We start from the raw sequence: 21554 nt of genomic DNA, 5'->3' as shown, positions 1-21554 counted from the left end.
TATAATTATACGTGAGTGGAGTTTTTTTTTATATAGAAACTGTTTTTTAAAAAATCACCATAAATACATAGTGAGCCAAACTACACCACCACTTAAAGATTTTGAGATGGAACCATATTAAAGTTTGGTTATCTCCCCCTATTTACATAAGATTTTGAGATGGAACCATATTAAAGTTTGGTTATCTCCTCCTGTTTACATATTACTATGTCTCAATGTGAACTATACCTACCTATAATAAAATCTAACTTAGTATCAGAATAAAAGGCGTGTATGTGACTTTGGAGAAAACAAGACATATAAGTGTGATCATATTCAGATATTAACAAATATGATTCACTCACATGTGGATGAACATGTTGAGATATTTACGTTAGTGTTGTCCTACATCAAAATATGGAATAAAATGATATTACCTATATGAGTTACTCTTTTGATCACTAATTAGTTTATTGATGGAATCTCACTAGAGTTTGTTTGTTTTTTTTGCCCAAATCAGATATAGTAATCGAAATGATCTGAAAATAACATTTTAAAAATCTAAGGTGGCGGTCGGCGTCGACGGCAGCAAAGACGACGAAGAGGCTGTGGCGACCTCTTCGTGGCGTTGACGAAGTAATATTGACCCATGTATTAGGATCAGACCAAATTATTCCAAGTTTAGGTTGCAGATTAACCAATTTTATGTGTAATAATGAAGCAGTATTAAATGTAATTCTAAAATCATACAATGAATATATACGAATTCTAAGTGATACTATAAATACTTGTAAATAGTGTAATCCTATAAATGTAACTATTTTTTATTTACAATACTCCTCTCGTCCCATTAAAATATGAACATATGATATGACACGAGAATTAAGACAAAATTAGTAAAGTAAGGAGAGAAGGAAAAGAGTATTTAAAGTAATGTTAGTAGATAGTGAGATACACATGATTATTAGTGTTTTTATGGTGGTATAAGTTGTAAATAACTTTATGTATAATGGTAATAAAGTGGATAACTTTTCATAATTGGAAATTCCCATATTTTTATGGGACTGGAAAAGTGCACATATTTTTATGGGACGAAGTGAATATCTAATATAAAATTTAAAATACGTAAAATTAAATAAAGAGCATGAGAACAAATAATATTCAATGCAATCCAGTCCGGCCCAGCCCAACCCACTTCGATGTAAGTCGGCTAGGCTAAGTCCGAATTTATAGAAACACGCCCAACTCAACCCATTTCACCGATGGTCCTGGGTTGACTCATAGCGGGGCTAGATCGGCCAAGCCTATCTAACCCAACCACTGCTTCTATCTATTTGACGAAAGTTACATTTTTGTGTTCAATATTTTCTACACAAATATCTTCAACTCATGTGTACCAAAAATATAATTTATGTCCTCAGGCCACTGATTTACTTCACTAGATTTTCAGACATTTCTTAGTATGATAAAGTGAAATAAAAGTGGAATTAAATGAAGATATAAATGAAATGACACTCTATTTGCATTTTTATTATATTTACATACTAATCCGTATTAGTTATGGATAAATAAAGTAATTATTTTAGATAATAATATTAAGATTAAAGTCTAAAATTGCAATGGTATATTTGTAAAAAAAAATGGTTTCTGTACATTGAGAGGGTAGCTTAAAGTCTAAAATCTAGAGTTTTTCCAACAAAATGATTAACATTTGACTAGCCTGATATCACTAATATTACCCTTAAAACAAAAAAAAAAAGTCACATTTTTTCAATTATGATTCCGATACAATACCATATCACATATTTAATTTTTTCTTTTATTTAGTAATAAAAGAACTATGAGCACAAATGAGCATTGAGATGCTAAACTACATAATCGAGACCCCCACACTCATAACATATTTTGATTTCAGAATCGAGACCAACTAATTACAACCTAACAAACAATTTAAAAACCAAAATAATCACAAATAACAAAAAAACCCAAATAAAAAAAGGGTAGAAATCAACAATTTGAGCACATTCTTAAACAAAACCCTCAAATGATGCTAATTCAGTAGATGATATAATCAAAGAGGATTGTCATAGTAACCATGGAACACAACCAAACTTTAGGGGAAAAACTTCAAAGTACTATCCTCCTAAAATGAAGGTATTAGAAGGAATGAGAAGGAGAGGAGAAAGAATAGATGCTGACAAATGTCATGATAGAGGAGATAGTCTTAAAAAATTCATGTATAGAAAATTGTACTTACCTTTTGTATGTAAATAAATTCATGTATAGAAAATAAATTTTTAAGAATAGTATTCAAGAAAAAAACATCTATGTAATTAACAACAATACACACTTGTGTAAAAATGAATAATTAACTAGATTACGAACTATATTTGGTAGTCCTTGGTTGGGCCAGGTCCGAATTTTTAGAAAGACGCCTAACCCAACACATTTCACCGATGGGCCTGGACTAGATAAAAAGAATAAAAATATATTTATAATTGACAAAATATTAAGCATTTACAATATTATAATACAAAGTTTTTTCAAAATTCGCATCTAAAAAAAATACCAAAAAATACCAAAGAGTAACATAAAATATTGCTAATGATCAAGACAAAATGAACTTGCTTGAGAATGTTACCTTTCATATTATATTTTAGTAGTATGTTTTCACTTGTTAAACTAAGTGTCCTCATTATATTTGCGTATGTTCTAAAAATATTGTGACTTAGTAGCATTTTTTAACATAATAAAATATCTTACATTGTAACGACCCGCTAAATCGATATTATTATAAACTATATTATTAGCTTGATTATCTATATAAGTGACTTTTAAGCGATTAAATCCGAACTGCGATAGATCGTTGTTGTTGTTTGTTTTAACGTTTGGTAAGTGAATAAAACACGTAAATATGTTACACCAATATGAATATAATAAATTTAAATGAATAAATAAATAAGACCCCAAAATTTAAAATTTTAATGTCCGATACATCCAACAAAAGTCCAACGAAAATTTAAGGTGAATGTAAGGTGACCGTGGGAGAACACCATCTCCACGGCACAATGTGATCAGATATGGCAAGGAATGGAAAGAACTTAGACTGCGCAGTCGAATAAAGATTTTTAGTAAGCTCGGGTCTTTTAAATAAAACCCCTGAGTGTTACTGTGATGATGGCTTGACAATATTTTCAAAAGTATAATTGTATTTTCGGCAATGTGTTCACCGAGTACTTTTTGTACTCAGCCCTGCATATATTTCTAAATGTGCAGGTTGAGTAGCGAAGTGGTGGAGGAAGTGCTATTGAGACAAGACATTTAATTCAGTCAGATTTCGACTCTCGGAGGTTCATGTCTTCATACATGGAACCGTGTTCATTTGCTTCCGTTGTGCATCTTAAAAGACTCAAGTCTATTTTGTTCAAAACTCTGATTTATTTTGAGCTATTCCCATTTGTTCCGGGCTGTGGTTGAGTTGTGTTGATTTTCCCCTTTCTTCCCCGCTTCTTTAATCCCCCCCTAGTCGCGATCAACCGTGTTTTCTATCCTTAGAAAATGCGGTCGTGACATACATAAATTACACCACTTTAATACTAATTAACATATTAACCCTTTACATTACATATTAATTGAGATATCCTATACGCGTCTTTAAGGCCCTTCACGCTTTATCATGAGATCAAATGAGGCTCTAAAGGGTCATGTTTATTGATATATGTTAATAGAGTTGTGACAATTTCTTAAATTTAGTACAATATATTTATTTAACAAAATAAATTGCCATGTCAATATATAACTTCTTTACAACATAAACCCAAGTAATGATTTTACTTTATTAGTTTGTTTAACATAATTAAGAAACCAACCAATAAATAATATAGATTTAGAGGTTGGAAACGATGGATGACTGTGGTGAGATACTCCATTTGTGCAAAATGTTGCCAGAAATATCATAGAATTTGACATCAATTTGATGAGGAGTAATGTGCAGAGTCATGAAGCCTTGACCATCATAGAAAAATTTCATCTCATTAAGGTTGGTCCAGTTGTATACACCTCTCCAAGCCTTTGATCCACCCCCACTAGTCAGAAACTGTAGAGCACTGCAAAATGAGTTTCATTGTTATATATTTTTATTTTCATACATTTGATTGTATTTATATAAAAATAATAATTTCAGGTTACCTTTTAGAACTAGCTATTTGTTGTAGACAGTGATCGTGCCCATTTATGTAGAGATCAACGCCATTTGCCTGTGATTTCAATGGAATTAATTAAAATTGGATTTTTCATTATATTCATCTAGTGCTTGCTGTGATGTTTTATTTTTTTCTAAGACATTTTTTGATGTGCCAAATAATACTCCTCCAGCTTTGAAAGTGCTTGCTTTTGATAACAAAATAAAACGAACATAATTTTTTTAAAAAAAATACGTACCTCGAGGATTGGAAGAACCTTATCGACAAGTTCTTGCGTGTTGCCATGTTCACTAGCACTTTTAATTGTATGATGACCTATCACTATTTTCCACTTTGCCTTCGATTCTTTTAGTCCACTCTCTAAATTCTATTCAAAACAATAAGCATATCCGTTGTCATAAAAATCCTTGTAGTTTAAAAATTTACTAAGATCTTGAAACTTATAAAGCAAAAAAAAAAAAACAAAAACAATCGGCTCTACTTATTTTAGAATGAATATTTTTCAAAAAGAAATGAATTTATATCACATTTGTACCCAGGGACGGAGCCAGAAATTCTATATAGGTGGGGCAAAATTCCATACAAAGACATTTTAAGGATTTTAGAAGGGGCATTTATAAAGGTATTTCAAAAAAAATTTAAAAATAATTATCAAAATAGCACAAATGAAATTTTTTGAGGTGGGGCATTTGCCCCTTGTAGAATGCATGTACATCCGTCCCTGTTTGTACCTTTACGAGGGTTGAAAGGTATTTCTCTCTAGGAAGAACACCTCTCCAATCGTAGACATGATTTTCTGGATCTGTGAAGTATTTGTCTTGAAACGGCGTCGTGTCTATGAAGAAAAATTCTACAATTTCTGTGCCACCATTACATCTTCTTTAAGCAAATAATTAATTATTGAAAATAAATTTGAAAAATAAGTATAAAGTTTGGTTATTAATTATAATTTAAAACCTGCGTCGAGAATAAAAGATTTCATACAAAACCATCTGCTGTCTCTTGCTTTGAGAATTCGACCCAATTGTGCCAAGGCGTCACCTCTATAGTCATGGTTTCCCAACACTACAAATATTTTCGACATTTAGGGAAAAAAAATATATACGCAAAAGCAATATATTTTAAATGAAAACATATTGTTTTTTATATTCTTTTATTCCTAGACATTTGTTTATTTTTGCCATTTTGATATGTTCATAAAACTATGTTAATTTTTATTTATAGAAAACTACTCTATCTTATAACCACAAATTCTTTTGTTTTGTTTGTGTATGATGTTTAAAATGTAGGGCTTCAATTTATTAGGGTTGATGTAACTCAGGTAAGTAAAACAATCATAGAAAATTTATAGTAATAAAATTATGAAAGATAAAGTACCATTGTACCACATCTTTTGCAAAGAAGGAGCAGTGTAGATATCAGTGAATGATTTGTGGAAGGCAGCATCGTTTTCGTCAGTCAATCCATCCTCGTAAAAATTGTCACCCGTTGATATAACAAAATCAATGTCCATTTTCTCTGTTGTGATGCCCATCTTCATTAATTAATAACCAAACATCTAATTAGTTTATTGTTATTCATAATGAGGAAACTACATCCATTTTACTATATCAAAAAATAAATTAAAAAAGGATATTAAAATTTAAAAATAAAAAGATTAAAAAACACAGTTTACTCCTATTCTTATAATAATAGTTCACAACCACAATTCTTCTTAAATATGAATTAGCCATATTTTAATTGTAATTCATGACCAAATGCTTATTGGCCATGAGTTGACTGTATTTTTGCCTCAAATCGACAAGCACGAAACTTCTAAGTTGTGAATTTGCATACAATTTAGAGCACAAAGTTTTTAGTTGCAAACTTTATAGTATTTATCTTTCTTGCAAAATGGGTATTTTGTAAACTCTATATAATTTATTTATAGACATAATTACTAGTCTTGATGGGAAGGTATACTTTCATATCATGCTAAATGTCACGAGTCGACTAATAACGTTTGACTTAAATGTCATGCATGTACTCATAGGGATGTCAATCGGGTCAGCCCATCGGGTTTTGGGCTAACCCTATTCGGGTTACGGGTCAATCAGATGCGGGCTAATCGGGTTGTGATTTTTCCGGGTTATAAAAGTTCAACCATAACCCTAAAAGCTCGGGTTTCGGGCTAGCCCATCGGGTTGCTACCGATAAAATTAACATGCGATCAATCCAATAAATAATGATGAAAATTAGTTATATTTATAAAATTTAAAATATTTAAATATGATAAATTTGAGATATATGCTTAAACTCAAACATAAACATGATCAAATACTAATATTTGAGATTTATGCAAAATAAAGCATAAACATCAAGAAATTTTAAAGCATGTTTAGAAAGGTAAATATATTTTTTAGTGAATTTGAAGTTTCTAATTCATTTATCTATTATTATATTAATAAAAACACAATATATAATTTATATATTTAATATATAAAATGGAAAGTTATTTTTTTAGTAATCTATATTATAAAATAATCAATGAAGTGTCGAATTAGAGTCAAACAAATAGAACAATAGAATTTTTATCGGGTTTCCGGGCTAGCCCATCGAGTTTTCGGGTCTGGCCCTAACAGGTTGCGGGTTAATACGGTGCGGGCTAATCGGACTGTAATTTTATCGGGCTGGAAATTTTCAGCCCTAACCCTATAAATTTGGCGGGCTATTCGGGCCAGCCTACAAGTTGCGGGCTAAATTGACATCTCTATGTACTCCATTCAATATTATTGATATTAAAATGACTACTTTCACAATTAATTTAAATGAAAGTCATGAGTTAGCAGTATATCAATATTTTAGATTCGGATAGGTTGATTAAGCATGCAACCAATATATAACATGTTAACGTGGAGCTTGCTTTTCCTAATAAAATATGCATGTCACAATCCCCCACCAAATTATTATAATATAAAGCAAGTCGTCTAAACAAGAAATATACAATATGCTTCAAAAAAATTATCCATGGAATATTCTTCGCGTGCGTCGGACTTGTACGCAAAGAATATGTCCTACCAATTTAATAACGTTGACAAATTATGACATCTCAAATTTGATGTCTATACATATTCACATTTCATGACTTCATGTCTTGGTCCATATATACGAAAAATCAAGTCTAATAATGTCACGAAAGTCCGATACTCACGCACAATGATATTGTGAATTTTACCCCTCGAAAAAAAATTGAGATTCCAATAAAAATATAGTGATCAAGCAATCCAAAGCCAAAGCAGCTGACATCTAATGCCAACACACAGACCGGCAACCAACTAAATGGAGGCACACAACAAATCAACATAGCAAATAAGATCGAGGAACAAAAGCACTAAACAACAAACCGACGAGTTTTTGTAGTTATGACGTTTTAAAAGTTTATGCATAACAATTTGGTGAAAAATTGTTATGTGTGTTGGCAATTGAAACTAGATAGAAAATTATACCTATCCCACGTCGGAGTTCACATAGACCTGAAACCACTATATAATTCTAATGAGCCACTCCTCTTGGAACCCATGGATTTCTATCAGTGTACGTACCTGATTAGCAAGTTGAGCTTGGTTGTAGTCTCCCTTTCTTCCCCAATCTCCCACCACCAACACTTGGAGAGAGCCATCAGCTTTTGTAGGGTGTTGAAAGCGTTGAAACTCTCCATTGCTCAAATGAATCAGAGCTATAACAAATATCACCACTATTCTCATCCTATCCATTCTAAAATCCCTAAATTTGAGTGAGAGAGAAGTGAGGGGAAGAGAGATATTGAGATTTGATGAGAAGCTCATATATATATATATATATATATATATATATATATATAGGATGTATTCATTTCCTTTTTTGCATATTTTCTCCTTTTTTCTTCTTGATCTCAGCCCCCCGATTTTGTCATCCGACGGTTAGATTAGTGCCACGTGTCATTTAATAATGCAGATTTTCCGTTGAATAATGCACACCGACTAATAATGCACTATTATAGTGTAATAATGCAGATTTTCAGTTGAATAATGCACACCGACTAATAATGCACCATTATAGTGTAATAATGCAGATCATCTGGACCGTTGATGAATGAGATCTAACGGCTCATATTAAGAAGAATAAATGATCTAAGAGATGAATAGGAGAATAACGCTCCCATATATATATATATATATTAAAAATGTCTAGATGCTTCCTTTAAAGAATAATATACATATAGACATGCTACGCAGGTTTTGGTGACTTATAAATGTCTAAATTACTTGATGGATTAGAGATGAAACACATGCTACGTGGAAGTGTATTATAAGTCATTATGGCTTCTAGTAAAACAGAATAAAATTAATGGAATATATAAAAAGTGGACCAAATGGGAATGGCATTCAATTAGTCCCTTTTGTTTATTTAATTGTGTTTTTAATGTGAACTCATGCGGCCTAAACCTCATAATTATATTTTGGAAAGAATAATCTCTATAGCTATTAATATGTGTGATGAAAAAAAGTACATGTCATCTTTTTCATGTGATACATTAATTACAGTTCAAATTCGTGATTATATTTAATTAATTCACATTATTTGCCTGTATTTGATTCCTTAGTTTTATAAATTCTAATATTTTGCTGGTGTCCATGTAGGCCGTGTTTGTCCTATATCAAAAAGTGAAATATAAAAAAATGATCATAGATATACTGTAAGTCATTCTTCCATCACAATTGATTTCGAAATGGAACTTCACTATGGTTTGGTTCTTTACATACATATATGAATAATACTTCATAAATAGAACTTTACCAATCTTTCGTAAAATCTAATTATTATTTATCCGTGTAGACCTGACTCAACTTATTTTAACACAAGAAATTCCCGCAAGTGTACGAGGCAAGTGTAGCACAAAGTAAGCAAGAGTATCGTATCCCACAGAAACAAATTGTGTAAACTCAAGTACCACGAACCGATTTCAACTACTATTTAGACAAAGCAAATGTTGGTTTTGATATTTAACTATTAAACAAGTAAACATAAACAAATTAAAATCACGCAACAAAAGAAAGGTTTCAAATAAGAGAAAGAAGTAGAGTGTTGGATCCAACTACAACGAACACAATGTGAACAATTCAACAACTTCGATTACCCAATTGAAGTCTCTAGGATTACTAGGAAAGCCGCGAGTCTAGGCTAAGCCCTCTCTCGAGTGCACCCAACCCGTTGATTAACCATTAATATTGAAGTCTCCTTCTAATACTTCACAATTAACTCCTTAAAACAAAAGGCTCAAGCCCTCACTCTAGAATTCCTTCTCTCGAATGTAAATTATCTAGGTGTTGTTCATTCTTTTATCAATCCTAATTAGGTATCTCTCGATTACTCAAAACTAGGTCAACAAACCCAATTGGTAGCTAAGCAATTGAATTGAAAAAGCTCAAGAATAACACAAAGGAATCACAAGAGCATAGGTAATCAAAAGTCCTTGAATTAATCAACAACGTTCATTGTAGTCATCACCAAAACTCTACAAGAGATTTAGCTACTCATATTCAATGCAAATTCACAAGATAAATCCATGGGAAGTGAACTAAACATAAGAAAACTAATAAAGATACCCCCAAAGGTGGATTGAGTGGGCAAATCGTGTTCGTCTTCAACCTTGTTGATGAATTGGACTCTTCGTCGCCTCAATCTACTCTCCAATGTGAAAAACTGCTCTTGGGGGCGTGTCTGGTCTCCTTGGGCACGAAAACCTAGCTCTCCTTTTATACCCGGGGCGGAAATAATAGCAATTAACTCTCGCAGAACACATCGCCCGGCCGGGCGATTTTAAGTCGCCTAAACGCCCGGTCGGGCGATCTCTCGATGGCCCCGATTCTTCACATCGCCCGGTCGGGCGATTCTTCCGAGGGAGAACGCCCGGTCGGGCAAACTCTCTGGATTCGTTCCTTCTTTGCACAAACGCCCGAGCTGGGCGTTTCTCTTGTACATGAACGCCCGGTCGGGCACTTCTTCTGTAATCCATCTTCAAGCTCGTTTTCAAGTAATTTTCACCTGTTTTAGCTCCAAACACTCGACAAACTCGTCAAAACACTTATGTAGTGGATAATGGATGTAAACTCAAGTAGTATGCTACAAAAACACTGAAATGTTCACGTTAAACATCTAAAATACTTGCTAAACCACGAGTTTATCAACTCCCCCAAACTTAAACACTTGTTTGTCCTCAAATAAGAAGTAGAAAATAGAGAGTTAGAACTCGTGTAAGTATGCTGGATTGTCATCATTGCCTCAGTAAAAGAAAACAAAATCATCATGTATCAATAACTTCGCATACAAGTAAACCAAAATGAACATTGCTTCAAGCTACTAGCACGTATTCCACTTTGTCAATTTGCCCTCACATGATTCATATAATGCGATTTTTTTCTTTATTTTCCTCTCACTCTCAAAGTGTATAGGTATAGTATGAACCTCTCAAATCAATCAAAAATGTATAGCTTACCATAAGCTTGCTCGAAGTCTAGACTCTCCTCTACTATGTTGTGACTACAGATTTAGGATCCGAAAGGTCTTTTCCAAGGTTGTAATGCAGGGCTCTTTGGTTAGGTGAGGAAAATTTGGCCAAAGTGACTATAATCCCGAAGTGAAACTACGATTACTTCACCCTTGTGCACTGCAATCCTTAGCTAGTTCTAGGCTTTGCCTAGACTCTTCTCAACTCCCAATTTCCCCTTTTTTCGAACAACGCTTATTCATTTTCAAAAACTAACCCAGTTTTCTCTCTTTTTTTTTTCTTCTTCATCTTTGTCTCTTTTTTTTTCTCTTTATTATTTTCTCCTTTTTTTTTCCATGCTTTGCATGTCATTCTCTCATTCCTTTTTCTTACAAACTCCTCATTTTTCCCTCTTTCGCTTGACACTAAGGGAACCCAACCTAAATTATTAGCTATCAAAGAAAAGGCTTTTAGGCTCAAAGTTGGCTAACAAGGGATTGTAATTTACAATTAGGATTAAGATTAAGATAAGGGTAGAAAGGATGGCCTAACGTCATCTCCTATTTCTATAATCACTATGTAGATTCAAGGAGACCGCGAGCAAGTTCTAGAAACATATAACATAGTTGATGAAAAATCACACATTTTTGGAAAAAGATATAGGCTCAATTCTCACATGGTATTTTTCGGCAAAAGACAAAGCAACGAGCAATTCACTCTAGGCAAATCACAAGGAGAAAATACAAGTTACTTAGCTATATCAACAAGTTTTCACAAACATTTTAAGCCAATTCTCATCATAGGCAACTCATCCAACAAACATACTCAATTCATCTCCAAATGTCTCTCACTCACCATTCAATTTCACCAACTTTCTTCCCAAATCTATCATCCTACCCAAGGGAGATTTTTCAACACAAAAGGAAACAAGAAAAACAAACCCAAAAAGAAAACAAATACACAAAAACAAGTGGAACAAGGAAACAAGACCACATAAGTTTACATGCCCACATATCATCATCAAATATCATCAAAAGAATAGGGGTACAGGCCGGGGTATCATCAAATAGAGAGGGAGAGAGGTAAAAGAGGGAATCCACTAGACACCCCCCCAAACTTATTCCAAGCAAAGCTAGGATAAGTTTGAAAGAGCGTGGATCTCCCATGGACCTTCACTGCGGAGGAGGAGGCGGATGCTGCCACTGGCCACGGAATTCATCGAATCGGGCATTGATGTTGGCCCATTGCGCATTGTTGAAATCAGTGAATTGGGTCCAGTTGGTGTCGAACTGGTTCCATCGCGCTTCATTCTGGACCCAATATTCCTGCTGACGCAGCTCCATCCGTGTCAACCTCTCATTGATCGAGCCGTAGTCCTCCTCTTGTCGCTTTTGTCGGCTTCGTGTCCTCTGAGTGCTTGTCCCGGGTGTTGACGGTATCCGGGAGGGGGTAATGATCTGCTGCCCTCTGTATCAAATATATCTGCCCTCGTTGGTCCACTCCGACCAGCCTTGTTCTTCTCAGAAAGCCGAAGTCCATCAAGTTGTCACCAATGTCAGCGACTGTCACGACCGCATTTTCTAAGGATAGAAAACACGGTTGATCGCGACTAGGGGAGGATTAAAGAAGCGGGGAAGAAAGGGGAAAACACAAATGGACCATAGCTCGAAACAAATGGGAATAACTCGAAATAAAATCAGAGTTTTGAACAAAATAGACTTGAGTCTTTTAAGATACACAACGGAAGCAAATGAACGCGGTTCCATGTATGAAGACATGAACCTCCGAGAGTCAAAATCTGACTGAATTAAATGTCTTGTCTCAATAGCACTTCCTCCACCACTTCGCCGCTCAACCTGCACATTTAGAAATATATGCAGGGCTGAGTACAAAAGTACTCAGTGAACACATTGCCGAAAAATACACATATACATTTGAAAATATTGTCAAGCCATCATCACAGTAACACTCGGGGGGTTTATCGAAAAGGCCCGAGCTTACTAAAAATATCACATTGGACTGCAGTCCCTTTTTCCTGTATTTAGCCATATCTGATCACATTGTGCCGTTGAGATGGTGTTCTCACACGGTCACCTTACATACATGTGCCGGGAAGGTGTCCACCTTCCACGGTCACCTTCTCTGCCCAATATGTCAGAGGTATCCTAGTCCGAGCGGGGACACCACCCTCACTGGGACCCGAATTCGACTTATATCATCATTCATAATTCACTTGGCCTTAGCCAAACAGATAGGCATCATACAAAAACATTTATGGCAAGGACAACATCACTTGAAACAACAACGAACATAGGTTCGAGTTTTCATAACATATCACCTCAAAATAATTTGCATTTTTATCCACATTAGTATGTAGGATAGGAAAGTTCACCTTGATCGTTTAGATTCCTTAACTTGAATCTTTCGTTCCGACTTTACTTGATAACGTACCCTTTTGAAAATATCACAATATATAAAAAAACATTAATTAGACTCAAGGACAAAACTACTTAAATTAGAATGCATGCACCCTCATTAAAGTCTTTTATCTTGTTTCTCGATTTTTGCGTATTTTCGATTATTCGGCGGCCGCCCAAGGCGTCGTGTGTGACGCCGGTCGGCCCTTCGCGTCTCCCGTTTAACATTTTATCTGAGAATTAATTGATTAGCTCCAAGCTAAAATTCCTTAAATAAATTCTAACTTCATGTGATTAAATCTCGGCCCCAAAACGATTTTATTGACCTTTCCTCCACTCTCTTTTAAAACATTTCCAGCCCAATTATTAATTCCATCAAGTGGCCCAACAATTAATTAATGTATATCTCATACTCCATGGATAGGCCCATTCTTGATGAATTTCTTTGGCCCAAAAACTAAAATGAATCCACTATTTTAATGGCCCAATTCCAATTAATTAAGAAGGCATAAAGCCTATACTCCTTATCACCACCAAACCCGTCGGTTTCTCCCTCTCTGCCAAATCCCCAAATTTGATTTTATCCAATTTCTCTTCCAAATCCCTAATTGAACATACAGCAGCATATCCCCTTTCTCCTTCCTCATCTCTCTTCTCTTCTCTCTTCACCGTCGCGCCGCCATCCTCACCGTCTTTCTCCCCGTTCCGCCGCCGCCACCGCTGTGCACGCACAGCCGTCCCGGAAGTCCGCTGGTCTGCACGCTCCGTCCCTCTCTCTCCCAGTCGGCCTCTCTCTCTCGGTCGGTCTCTCTCTCTCCCTCGATTCGCCGCACCGCCACCGCCGCTGCGGATCCGCCGCCGTCGCACAGAGCCGCAGCCGCTGCTGCTGGACGCCGACGCCGCCGCTGCTCTCCGCACGCTGCTGTACCGTTGAGAAGCGCCGCTGCTCCGTCGCCCGTCACCACTACCGTCACCTCGCCATTCTCCGATAGGTAAAGCTTAGATTTTTAACTCCCCCCTTATTCTAATTCTATAAAGATTTAACCTTTGATTTGTTTTTTTTTTTTTAAAGCTTTGTTGTTTCAAACTTGTAGATTTGTAAAGGGGTGAAATCCGTGATGGATTTGGGGTGTGGGGCTGCCACGACGGTGTGCCGAAACTCAGTATCCGGAATTCCGGCAGATTCGTGTTCTTGAGATAAGTTGTTATCTTGGGCTTACTATAGTTGTAGAACTTGAGTTCTCTATTTTATGAATTCTATGAATTTGAACAATTGTCCTGCTACTAAAAGACTTGATGGTGAAACATGATATAAAACTTGCTGTGTATTCTTGATTTCTGATTTGGGAAGATTTTAATTTCTCTTTAGATATGCATATGCTTATACGTATGTGCAAGAAAAGAAAGGTTTGGGATTTACCTTGGAATAAAGGTGTGGTTGGATTGTAGTGTTTGAGTGTGCAATCTCCCCCCCCTCGGAACTCCTCTACCCTTTGTGGGTTGGGGTGTGCAAAATTAAGATTTATGAGGGTGATGTGTGTGAGTGATGATTTGCAGATATACATGTACATATACATATACATAAAAATATGCAAGTGGAGCTTATCTTAAAAAAAAATTATGCAAGTGGCGTGGGTAGCAAGTTGTGCAGCAAGTTGCTAACATTCTTATCCCATCTTTCTTCTTCTTTTATTTTATTTTATTTAATTATTTAAGTATTATATTTATTTACTTATTTGTTTAATTTGGTGTAGGAAAAACCCAGTTTAAGCTCGTGGCTTTGGTGTAGGAAAACAATTAACATCCATAGTCTTCCCTGATGATGTACCGGACTTTCTTGGAGTACGAGCACGACCGTTGAACGGGTTGCGTGAACTTTTCCCTAATTGTAATAGATAAGGATTTGATAAATTTGTATAATAGTAATTTAGCGGACTTCGGAGATATGTCGGACATTATAAATTTTTATTTGGTGTTACTTTTTTTTTTACTTGAAATATTCGTTCGAGAACGAAGCAACGATTATTTATAATTCCAAGATCAATTATTATACATGAAAATGGCAGATTTCGAATACTACAACGATCACTTATTATTTATCTTTAGGCTAATAATAATAATAAGGTACGAAAGTTCGGGTTGTTACATTCTACCCCCCTTAAAAGAAATTTCGTCCCGAAATTTAGGAAGTATTTAGACAAAAAGCTCGGGATATTTCTCGTTCATTTTCTTTTCTAGCTCCCATGTTGCTTCTTCTGGTCCGTGGTTTTTTTTTTTTTTTTTTTTTTCACAAAACCTTCATTGTAGTAATCGACTTATTCCGAAGCTGCTGCACCTTTCGATCTAGTATTTCTACCGGCTTTTCTTCGTAACTCAGGTCAGGTTCTAGAGCGATTTCTTCGTGGCGAATCACATGTTTTGGGTCGAACATGTATCTTCGAAGTTGGGAGACGTGGAATACGTTGTGTACGTTCCCAAAGTTGGGTGGTAATGCCAAGCGATATGCTACTGGGGCCACTTCCTCCAGAATTTCATAGGGTCCAATAAATCGTGGTTTCAGCTTACCTTTGCGTCCAAATCTGGTTATTCCTTTGGAAGGGGATACTTTCAAAAAGACCTCCCCAATGTTAAATTTCAATTCCGTTCGACGTTCGTTGGCGTATGATTTATTTATTTTTATTTTTTTTTTCTGCAGTGGTCAGTGTCTTGCTTCCCATGAGGGTCTCACGCGAGGAAATATAGAGTTGATCTAACCGTTTTAACTTTGATAGGAACTGAATTTGGGATCCCAAGAAAAATATTCAAATCGTTCTTGCTTTGTGTAGGCTCCAAGGTGACCATGAAAACAAAACAATTATAATTATTTCAATTACATGAGTGTTTGGTTCACCACAAACTTTCACCAGTAGCTTGCAACAAAGGTTTTCATGAAGTGCAAAAACTAGGCTCAATTAGGCTCATTATGCTCATTCCCATAAAAGAAAAGATACAACTTCAAAGGGTTTGAGATATACCCATAGAACTTGGAAATTTTTATTGTGGGAAGAGCTTGCCAGATGGAATAGATTGCGAAAGTGAGGGTATGATGAATAGAATGTAGATGTCAATAATAGGTTGCCAATAATATAATCACAATGAACAGTGAAGTAAAAAAATTCCAAGTATCCCCAGATAATAACAGGAAGACCTGAGATGGTTGGTTACAAATGGATTTGAAAAGAATAAGAAAAACAAACAATTGCATTTTGCTCAACAGCACTGTAATAGAAAATCATATCACCGAAATTTTTAGAGTTTATAAACAGTTCAGGGAAACTAACTAATAAAGAGGGCAACAAGAGGAAACTAGCCAAGGGAGAAACAATGTGCCAGCTTTAACATGGAGCTTACAGAAAAGCTTAAATCAAGAGACAACAGTCATATTTGAATTCAAAAGATGAGAGTACTCATGTAAAACAAAGAGCTTGTCAATAAGTATGTCTGAAAACACAAAGGGTCAAATTAAAAGGTTTAAGGTCTCACCAAATGGCTGCTTCAATATAGTAAGACTGAAAATGATTGGTCTCAAGTGGATTTGAGAATAAAAATAACAAGCAACAACCCTTTTGGGTCAACAATATCGTGATACTATATCACGTTAACGATTTCACAAAGTTTATAATCAATTCAAGGAAATTAACTAGTAGAGAAGACAATCAGAGCAAACTAGTTCAGGGAGAGAGCAAATAGTTTTAGACCTGGAGTTGCTGAAGAGCTCAAAGAATGATGGAATAATTGTAGTGGAATTAATAAGAGGGAATTACTCATATAAAATAAAGAGCTTGTCAAGAAGCACTTTTGAAAACAAAAGGTCCACTAATGATCTTTGAGGAATATATTCATTGAATAGACAATAGTTTAGGGAAACATGTTCATTCTGAAGGCTATAAATAAAGCAACTCCGAGTATAGGAGTTTGGTGGCAAGAATTCAGGGAGTCAAAGTATTGCTTTTATACAGAATGAGTAAAGAAGGACCGTAGTCACTGGAAGTTATCAGAAAACATGAGGGAGCAAGCTCAAAACTGGAAGTGATTCACAACCTTGACATAGAAGAGGGAAAATAATGGCACATTACCTTGCAAAAGAAGTCATTTAATATCTTAATTTAACAAAAGTATTTTGATCAAAGGGGATGTGAGAAAATGGAATTCATGGGAACCCAAGTAAGCGTTGCTGATGAATCTTCCTGGTTAACGATGGTGATACTCCGTGGTTTAACTCTTTAGAGAGGATGGCTAACGAGTTATGGGAAACTTTGGTCACAAGCTACTTTCATCATACGATCACGTCAGATGACCATATGTGGGGATTATGACTCCTTGGTACTCTCGGTTCGTCAGAACGCTCATCCTCGTAACACGCCGTTTCTGTTTACTTATTATTTGCAAGACTGGATTCTTTGTCTACGTTGCAGTCAATTCTCTTGCTAAGTATGTATATATCACTTAGTTGGATCGAAGGTATGATCCTTTGAAGTGATTGGATTGTTAAGAAAGACAATGGTTAACCCAGATTATTCATGACATCTACCCATACCATCTTTCTAGAAACACCGTTTTGTTCTATGTTGGATCACTTTTCTCGTGGCGAAGTTTCTTTCTTATCGCGCCATTTTCTTTTCGTCGCTCGGGAAAGCGAGAAATGTCCCTACTGTACTTCTAAGTTCGAGTTCATATTGTGTTCTAGAAGGAACGCATAGGTAAGTATTCTATGTTCTTTGGAAATTTCGATTTCCCCATTCTAGCAACATGATTCGATGACTAACTCAAAAAGAGGTATCATTTCACAAACTCAAAAAGAGACATCATCTCAACAATTGGTACCAGACTCATATACTTTATACTTTCATATTTCCGTACCTTTTTCCATTCAAGAAAGTTACTTCTTTTATTCATACATTCACAGTCTTTAGCCAAGAAAAGACATACTAACTCTTTCTTTAAGCACGCTACCAAATCAAGAAACATAAACTCTTTCTTTAAATTCAGTAGTTTCATTTGTTCACTCAAATTAACTGCATGAGTTATTTCTCCATTTCAAACTTTCAAACATCTTGGCTTTCTTTTGAAAAAGAACAAGTTACCTTTTTCCTCATTGAGCACGATTGGTGGGAGTGCTAAGAGCATTTTCATCGATTAGACAGTCTAGTGGAACAAGGCTAGACCAAACATTTTCAAAGAAGACTCTCGGGTTCAGAGCTAAAAAGAATGCTCTGATACCACTCTGTCACGACCGCATTTTCTAAGGATAGAAAACACGGTTGATCGCGACTAGGGGAGGATTAAAGAAGCGGGGAAGAAAGGGGAAAACACAAATGGACCATAGCTCGAAACAAATGGGAATAACTCGAAATAAAATCAGAGTTTTGAACAAAATAGACTTGAGTCTTTTAAGATACACAACGGAAGCAAATGAACGCGGTTCCATGTATGAAGACATGAACCTCCGAGAGTCAAAATCTGACTGAATTAAATGTCTTGTCTCAATAGCACTTCCTCCACCACTTCGCCGCTCAACCTGCACATTTAGAAATATATGCAGGGCTGAGTACAAAAGTACTCAGTGAACACATTGCCGAAAAATACACATATACATTTGAAAATATTGTCAAGCCATCATCACAGTAACACTCGGGGGGTTTATCGAAAAGGCCCGAGCTTACTAAAAATATCACATTGGACTGCAGTCCCTTTTTCCTGTATTTAGCCATATCTGATCACATTGTGCCGTTGAGATGGTGTTCTCACACGGTCACCTTACATACATGTGCCGGGAAGGTGGCCACCTTCCACGGTCACCTTCTCTGCCCAATATGTCAGAGGTATCCTTGTGCCGGGAAGGTGGCCACCTTCCTCGGTCACCTGCTCTGCCCAACATGTCAGAGGTAGCTTGTGTACACTAGTCCGAGCGGGGACACCACCCTCACTGGGACCCGAATTCGACTTATATCATCATTCATAATTCACTTGGCCTTAGCCAAACAGATAGGCATCATACAAAAACATTTATGGCAAGGACAACATCACTTGAAACAACAACGAACATAGGTTCGAGTTTTCATAACATATCACCTCAAAATAATTTGCATTTTTATCCACATTAGTATGTAGGATAGGAAAGTTCACCTTGATCGTTTAGATTCCTTAACTTGAATCTTTCGTTCCGACTTTACTTGATAACGTACCCTTTTGAAAATATCACAATATATAAAAAAAACATTAATTAGACTCAAGGACAAAACTACTTAAATTAGAATGCATGCACCCTCATTAAAGTCTTTTATCTTGTTTCTCGATTTTTGCGTATTTTCGATTATTCGGCGGCCGCCCAAGGCGTCGTGTGTGACGCCGGTCGGCCCTTCGCGTCTCCCGTTTAACATTTTATCTGAGAATTAATTGATTAGCTCCAAGCTAAAATTCCTTAAATAAATTCTAACTTCATGTGATTAAATCTCGGCCCCAAAACGATTTTATTGACCTTTCCTCCACTCTCTTTTAAAACATTTCCAGCCCAATTATTAATTCCATCAAGTGGCCCAACAATTAATTAATGTATATCTCATACTCCATGGATAGGCCCATTCTTGATGAATTTCTTTGGCCCAAAAACTAAAATGAATCCACTATTTTAATGGCCCAATTCCAATTAATTAAGAAGGCATAAAGCCTATACTCCTTATCACCACCAAACCCGTCGGTTTCTCCCTCTCTGCCAAATCCCCAAATTTGATTTTATCCAATTTCTCTTCCAAATCCCTAATTGAACATACAGCAGCATATCCCCTTTCTCCTTCCTCATCTCTCTTCTCTTCTCTCTTCACCGTCGCGCCGCCATCCTCACCGTCTTTCTCCCGTTCCGCCGCCGCCACCGCTGTGCACGCACAGCCGTCCCGGAAGTCCGCTGGTCTGCACGCTCCGTCCCTCTCTCTCCCAGTCGGCCTCTCTCTCTCGGTCGGTCTCTCTCTCTCCCTCGATTCGCCGCACCGCCACCGCCGCTGCGGATCCGCCGCCGTCGCACAGAGCCGCAGCCGCTGCTGCTGGACGCCGACGCCGCCGCTGCTCTCCGCACGCTGCTGTACCGTTGAGAAGCGCCGCTGCTCCGTCGCCCGTCACCACTACCGTCACCTCGCCATTCTCCGATAGGTAAAGCTTAGATTTTTAACTCCCCCCTTATTCTAATTCTATAAAGATTTAACCTTTGATTTGTTTTTTTTTTTTAAAGCTTTGTTGTTTCAAACTTGTAGATTTGTAAAGGGGTGAAATCCGTGATGGATTTGGGGTGTGGGGCTGCCACGACGGTGTGCCGAAACTCAGTATCCGGAATTCCGGCAGATTCGTGTTCTTGAGATAAGTTGTTATCTTGGGCTTACTATAGTTGTAGAACTTGAGTTCTCTATTTTATGAATTCTATGAATTTGAACAATTGTCCTGCTACTAAAAGACTTGATGGTGAAACATGATATAAAACTTGCTGTGTATTCTTGATTTCTGATTTGGGCAGATTTTAATTTCTCTTTAGATATGCATATGCTTATACGTATGTGCAAGAAAAGAAAGGTTTGGGATTTACCTTGGAATAAAGGTGTGGTTGGATTGTAGTGTTTGAGTGTGCAATCTCCCCCCCTCGGAACTCCTCTACCCTTTGTGGGTTGGGGTGTGCAAAATTAAGATTTATGAGGGTGATGTGTGTGAGTGATGATTTGCAGATATACATGTACATATACATATACATAAAAAGATGCAAGTGGAGCTTATCTTAAAAAAAAATTATGCAAGTGGCGTGGGTAGCAAGTTGTGCAACAAGTTGCTAACATTCTTATCCCATCTTTCTTCTTCTTTTATTTTATTTTATTTAATTATTTAAGTATTATATTTATTTACTTATTTGTTTAATTTGGTGTAGGAAAAACCCAGTTTAAGCTCGTGGCTTTGGTGTAGGAAAACAATTAACATCCATAGTCTTCCCTGATGATGTACCGGACTTTCTTGGAGTACGAGCACGACCGTTGAACGGGTTGCGTGAACTTTTCCCTAATTGTAATAGATAAGGATTTGATAAATTTGTATAATAGTAATTTAGCGGACTTCGGAGATATGTCGGACATTATAAATTTTTATTTGGTGTTACTTTTTTTTTACTTGAAATATTCGTTCGAGAACGAAGCAACGATTATTTATAATTCCAAGATCAATTATTATACATGAAAATGGCAGATTTCGAATACTACAACGATCACTTATTATTTATCTTTAGGCTAATAATAATAATAAGGTACGAAAGTTCGGGTTGTTACAGCGACCAAGCCCCTCGTTGACACTCCCAGATGGAGTGAAATAGCAGACACAACCGCACCGACACAGAGTGTGCCGGTTTTCTTCTTCGAAGCCCTCTCAAGATGTTTGATCATGAAG

The 21554-nt window shown here is 36.2% G+C and overlaps 1 protein-coding gene and 3 long non-coding RNA genes across 4 annotated transcripts; 2 read left to right on the top strand and 2 right to left on the bottom strand.

Annotated features, from left to right (window-relative positions):
• Window positions 1–3722: 3722 nt before the first annotated feature.
• LOC121761984 (purple acid phosphatase 4-like) lies at window positions 3723–8006 on the bottom strand. Its single transcript, XM_042157698.1, has 7 exons — window positions 7763–8006; window positions 5559–5715; window positions 5139–5246; window positions 4913–5040; window positions 4420–4548; window positions 4168–4235; window positions 3723–4085 (listed from the first exon to the last, which is right to left on the bottom strand). Exons 1-7 carry the CDS (start codon window positions 8003–8005, stop codon window positions 3866–3868), a joined length of 1053 nt encoding a protein of 350 aa, XP_042013632.1. The 5' UTR covers window position 8006; the 3' UTR covers window positions 3723–3865.
• A 1653-nt stretch (window positions 8007–9659) lies between these two features.
• LOC121761987 lies at window positions 9660–15175 on the bottom strand. Its single transcript, XR_006042143.1, has 3 exons — window positions 14524–15175; window positions 13079–13138; window positions 9660–10244 (listed from the first exon to the last, which is right to left on the bottom strand). It is a non-coding gene; the product is annotated as an uncharacterized LOC121761987 (long non-coding RNA).
• LOC121761986 lies at window positions 13809–15100 on the top strand. Its single transcript, XR_006042142.1, has 2 exons — window positions 13809–14095; window positions 14198–15100. It is a non-coding gene; the product is annotated as an uncharacterized LOC121761986 (long non-coding RNA).
• Window positions 15176–19381: 4206 nt separating the features above from the next.
• On the top strand, window positions 19382–21287 carry LOC121761985. Its single transcript, XR_006042141.1, has 2 exons — window positions 19382–20285; window positions 20387–21287. It is a non-coding gene; the product is annotated as an uncharacterized LOC121761985 (long non-coding RNA).
• The last annotated feature ends 267 nt before the right edge of the window (window positions 21288–21554 follow it).

This window comes from Salvia splendens, chromosome 13, assembly GCF_004379255.2.
Source record: "Salvia splendens isolate huo1 chromosome 13, SspV2, whole genome shotgun sequence".
Lineage (NCBI taxonomy): Eukaryota > Viridiplantae > Streptophyta > Magnoliopsida > Lamiales > Lamiaceae > Salvia > Salvia splendens.
The sequence above is the reverse complement of the archived record's forward strand: the minus strand, read 5'-3'. Positions and strand labels throughout refer to the sequence as shown.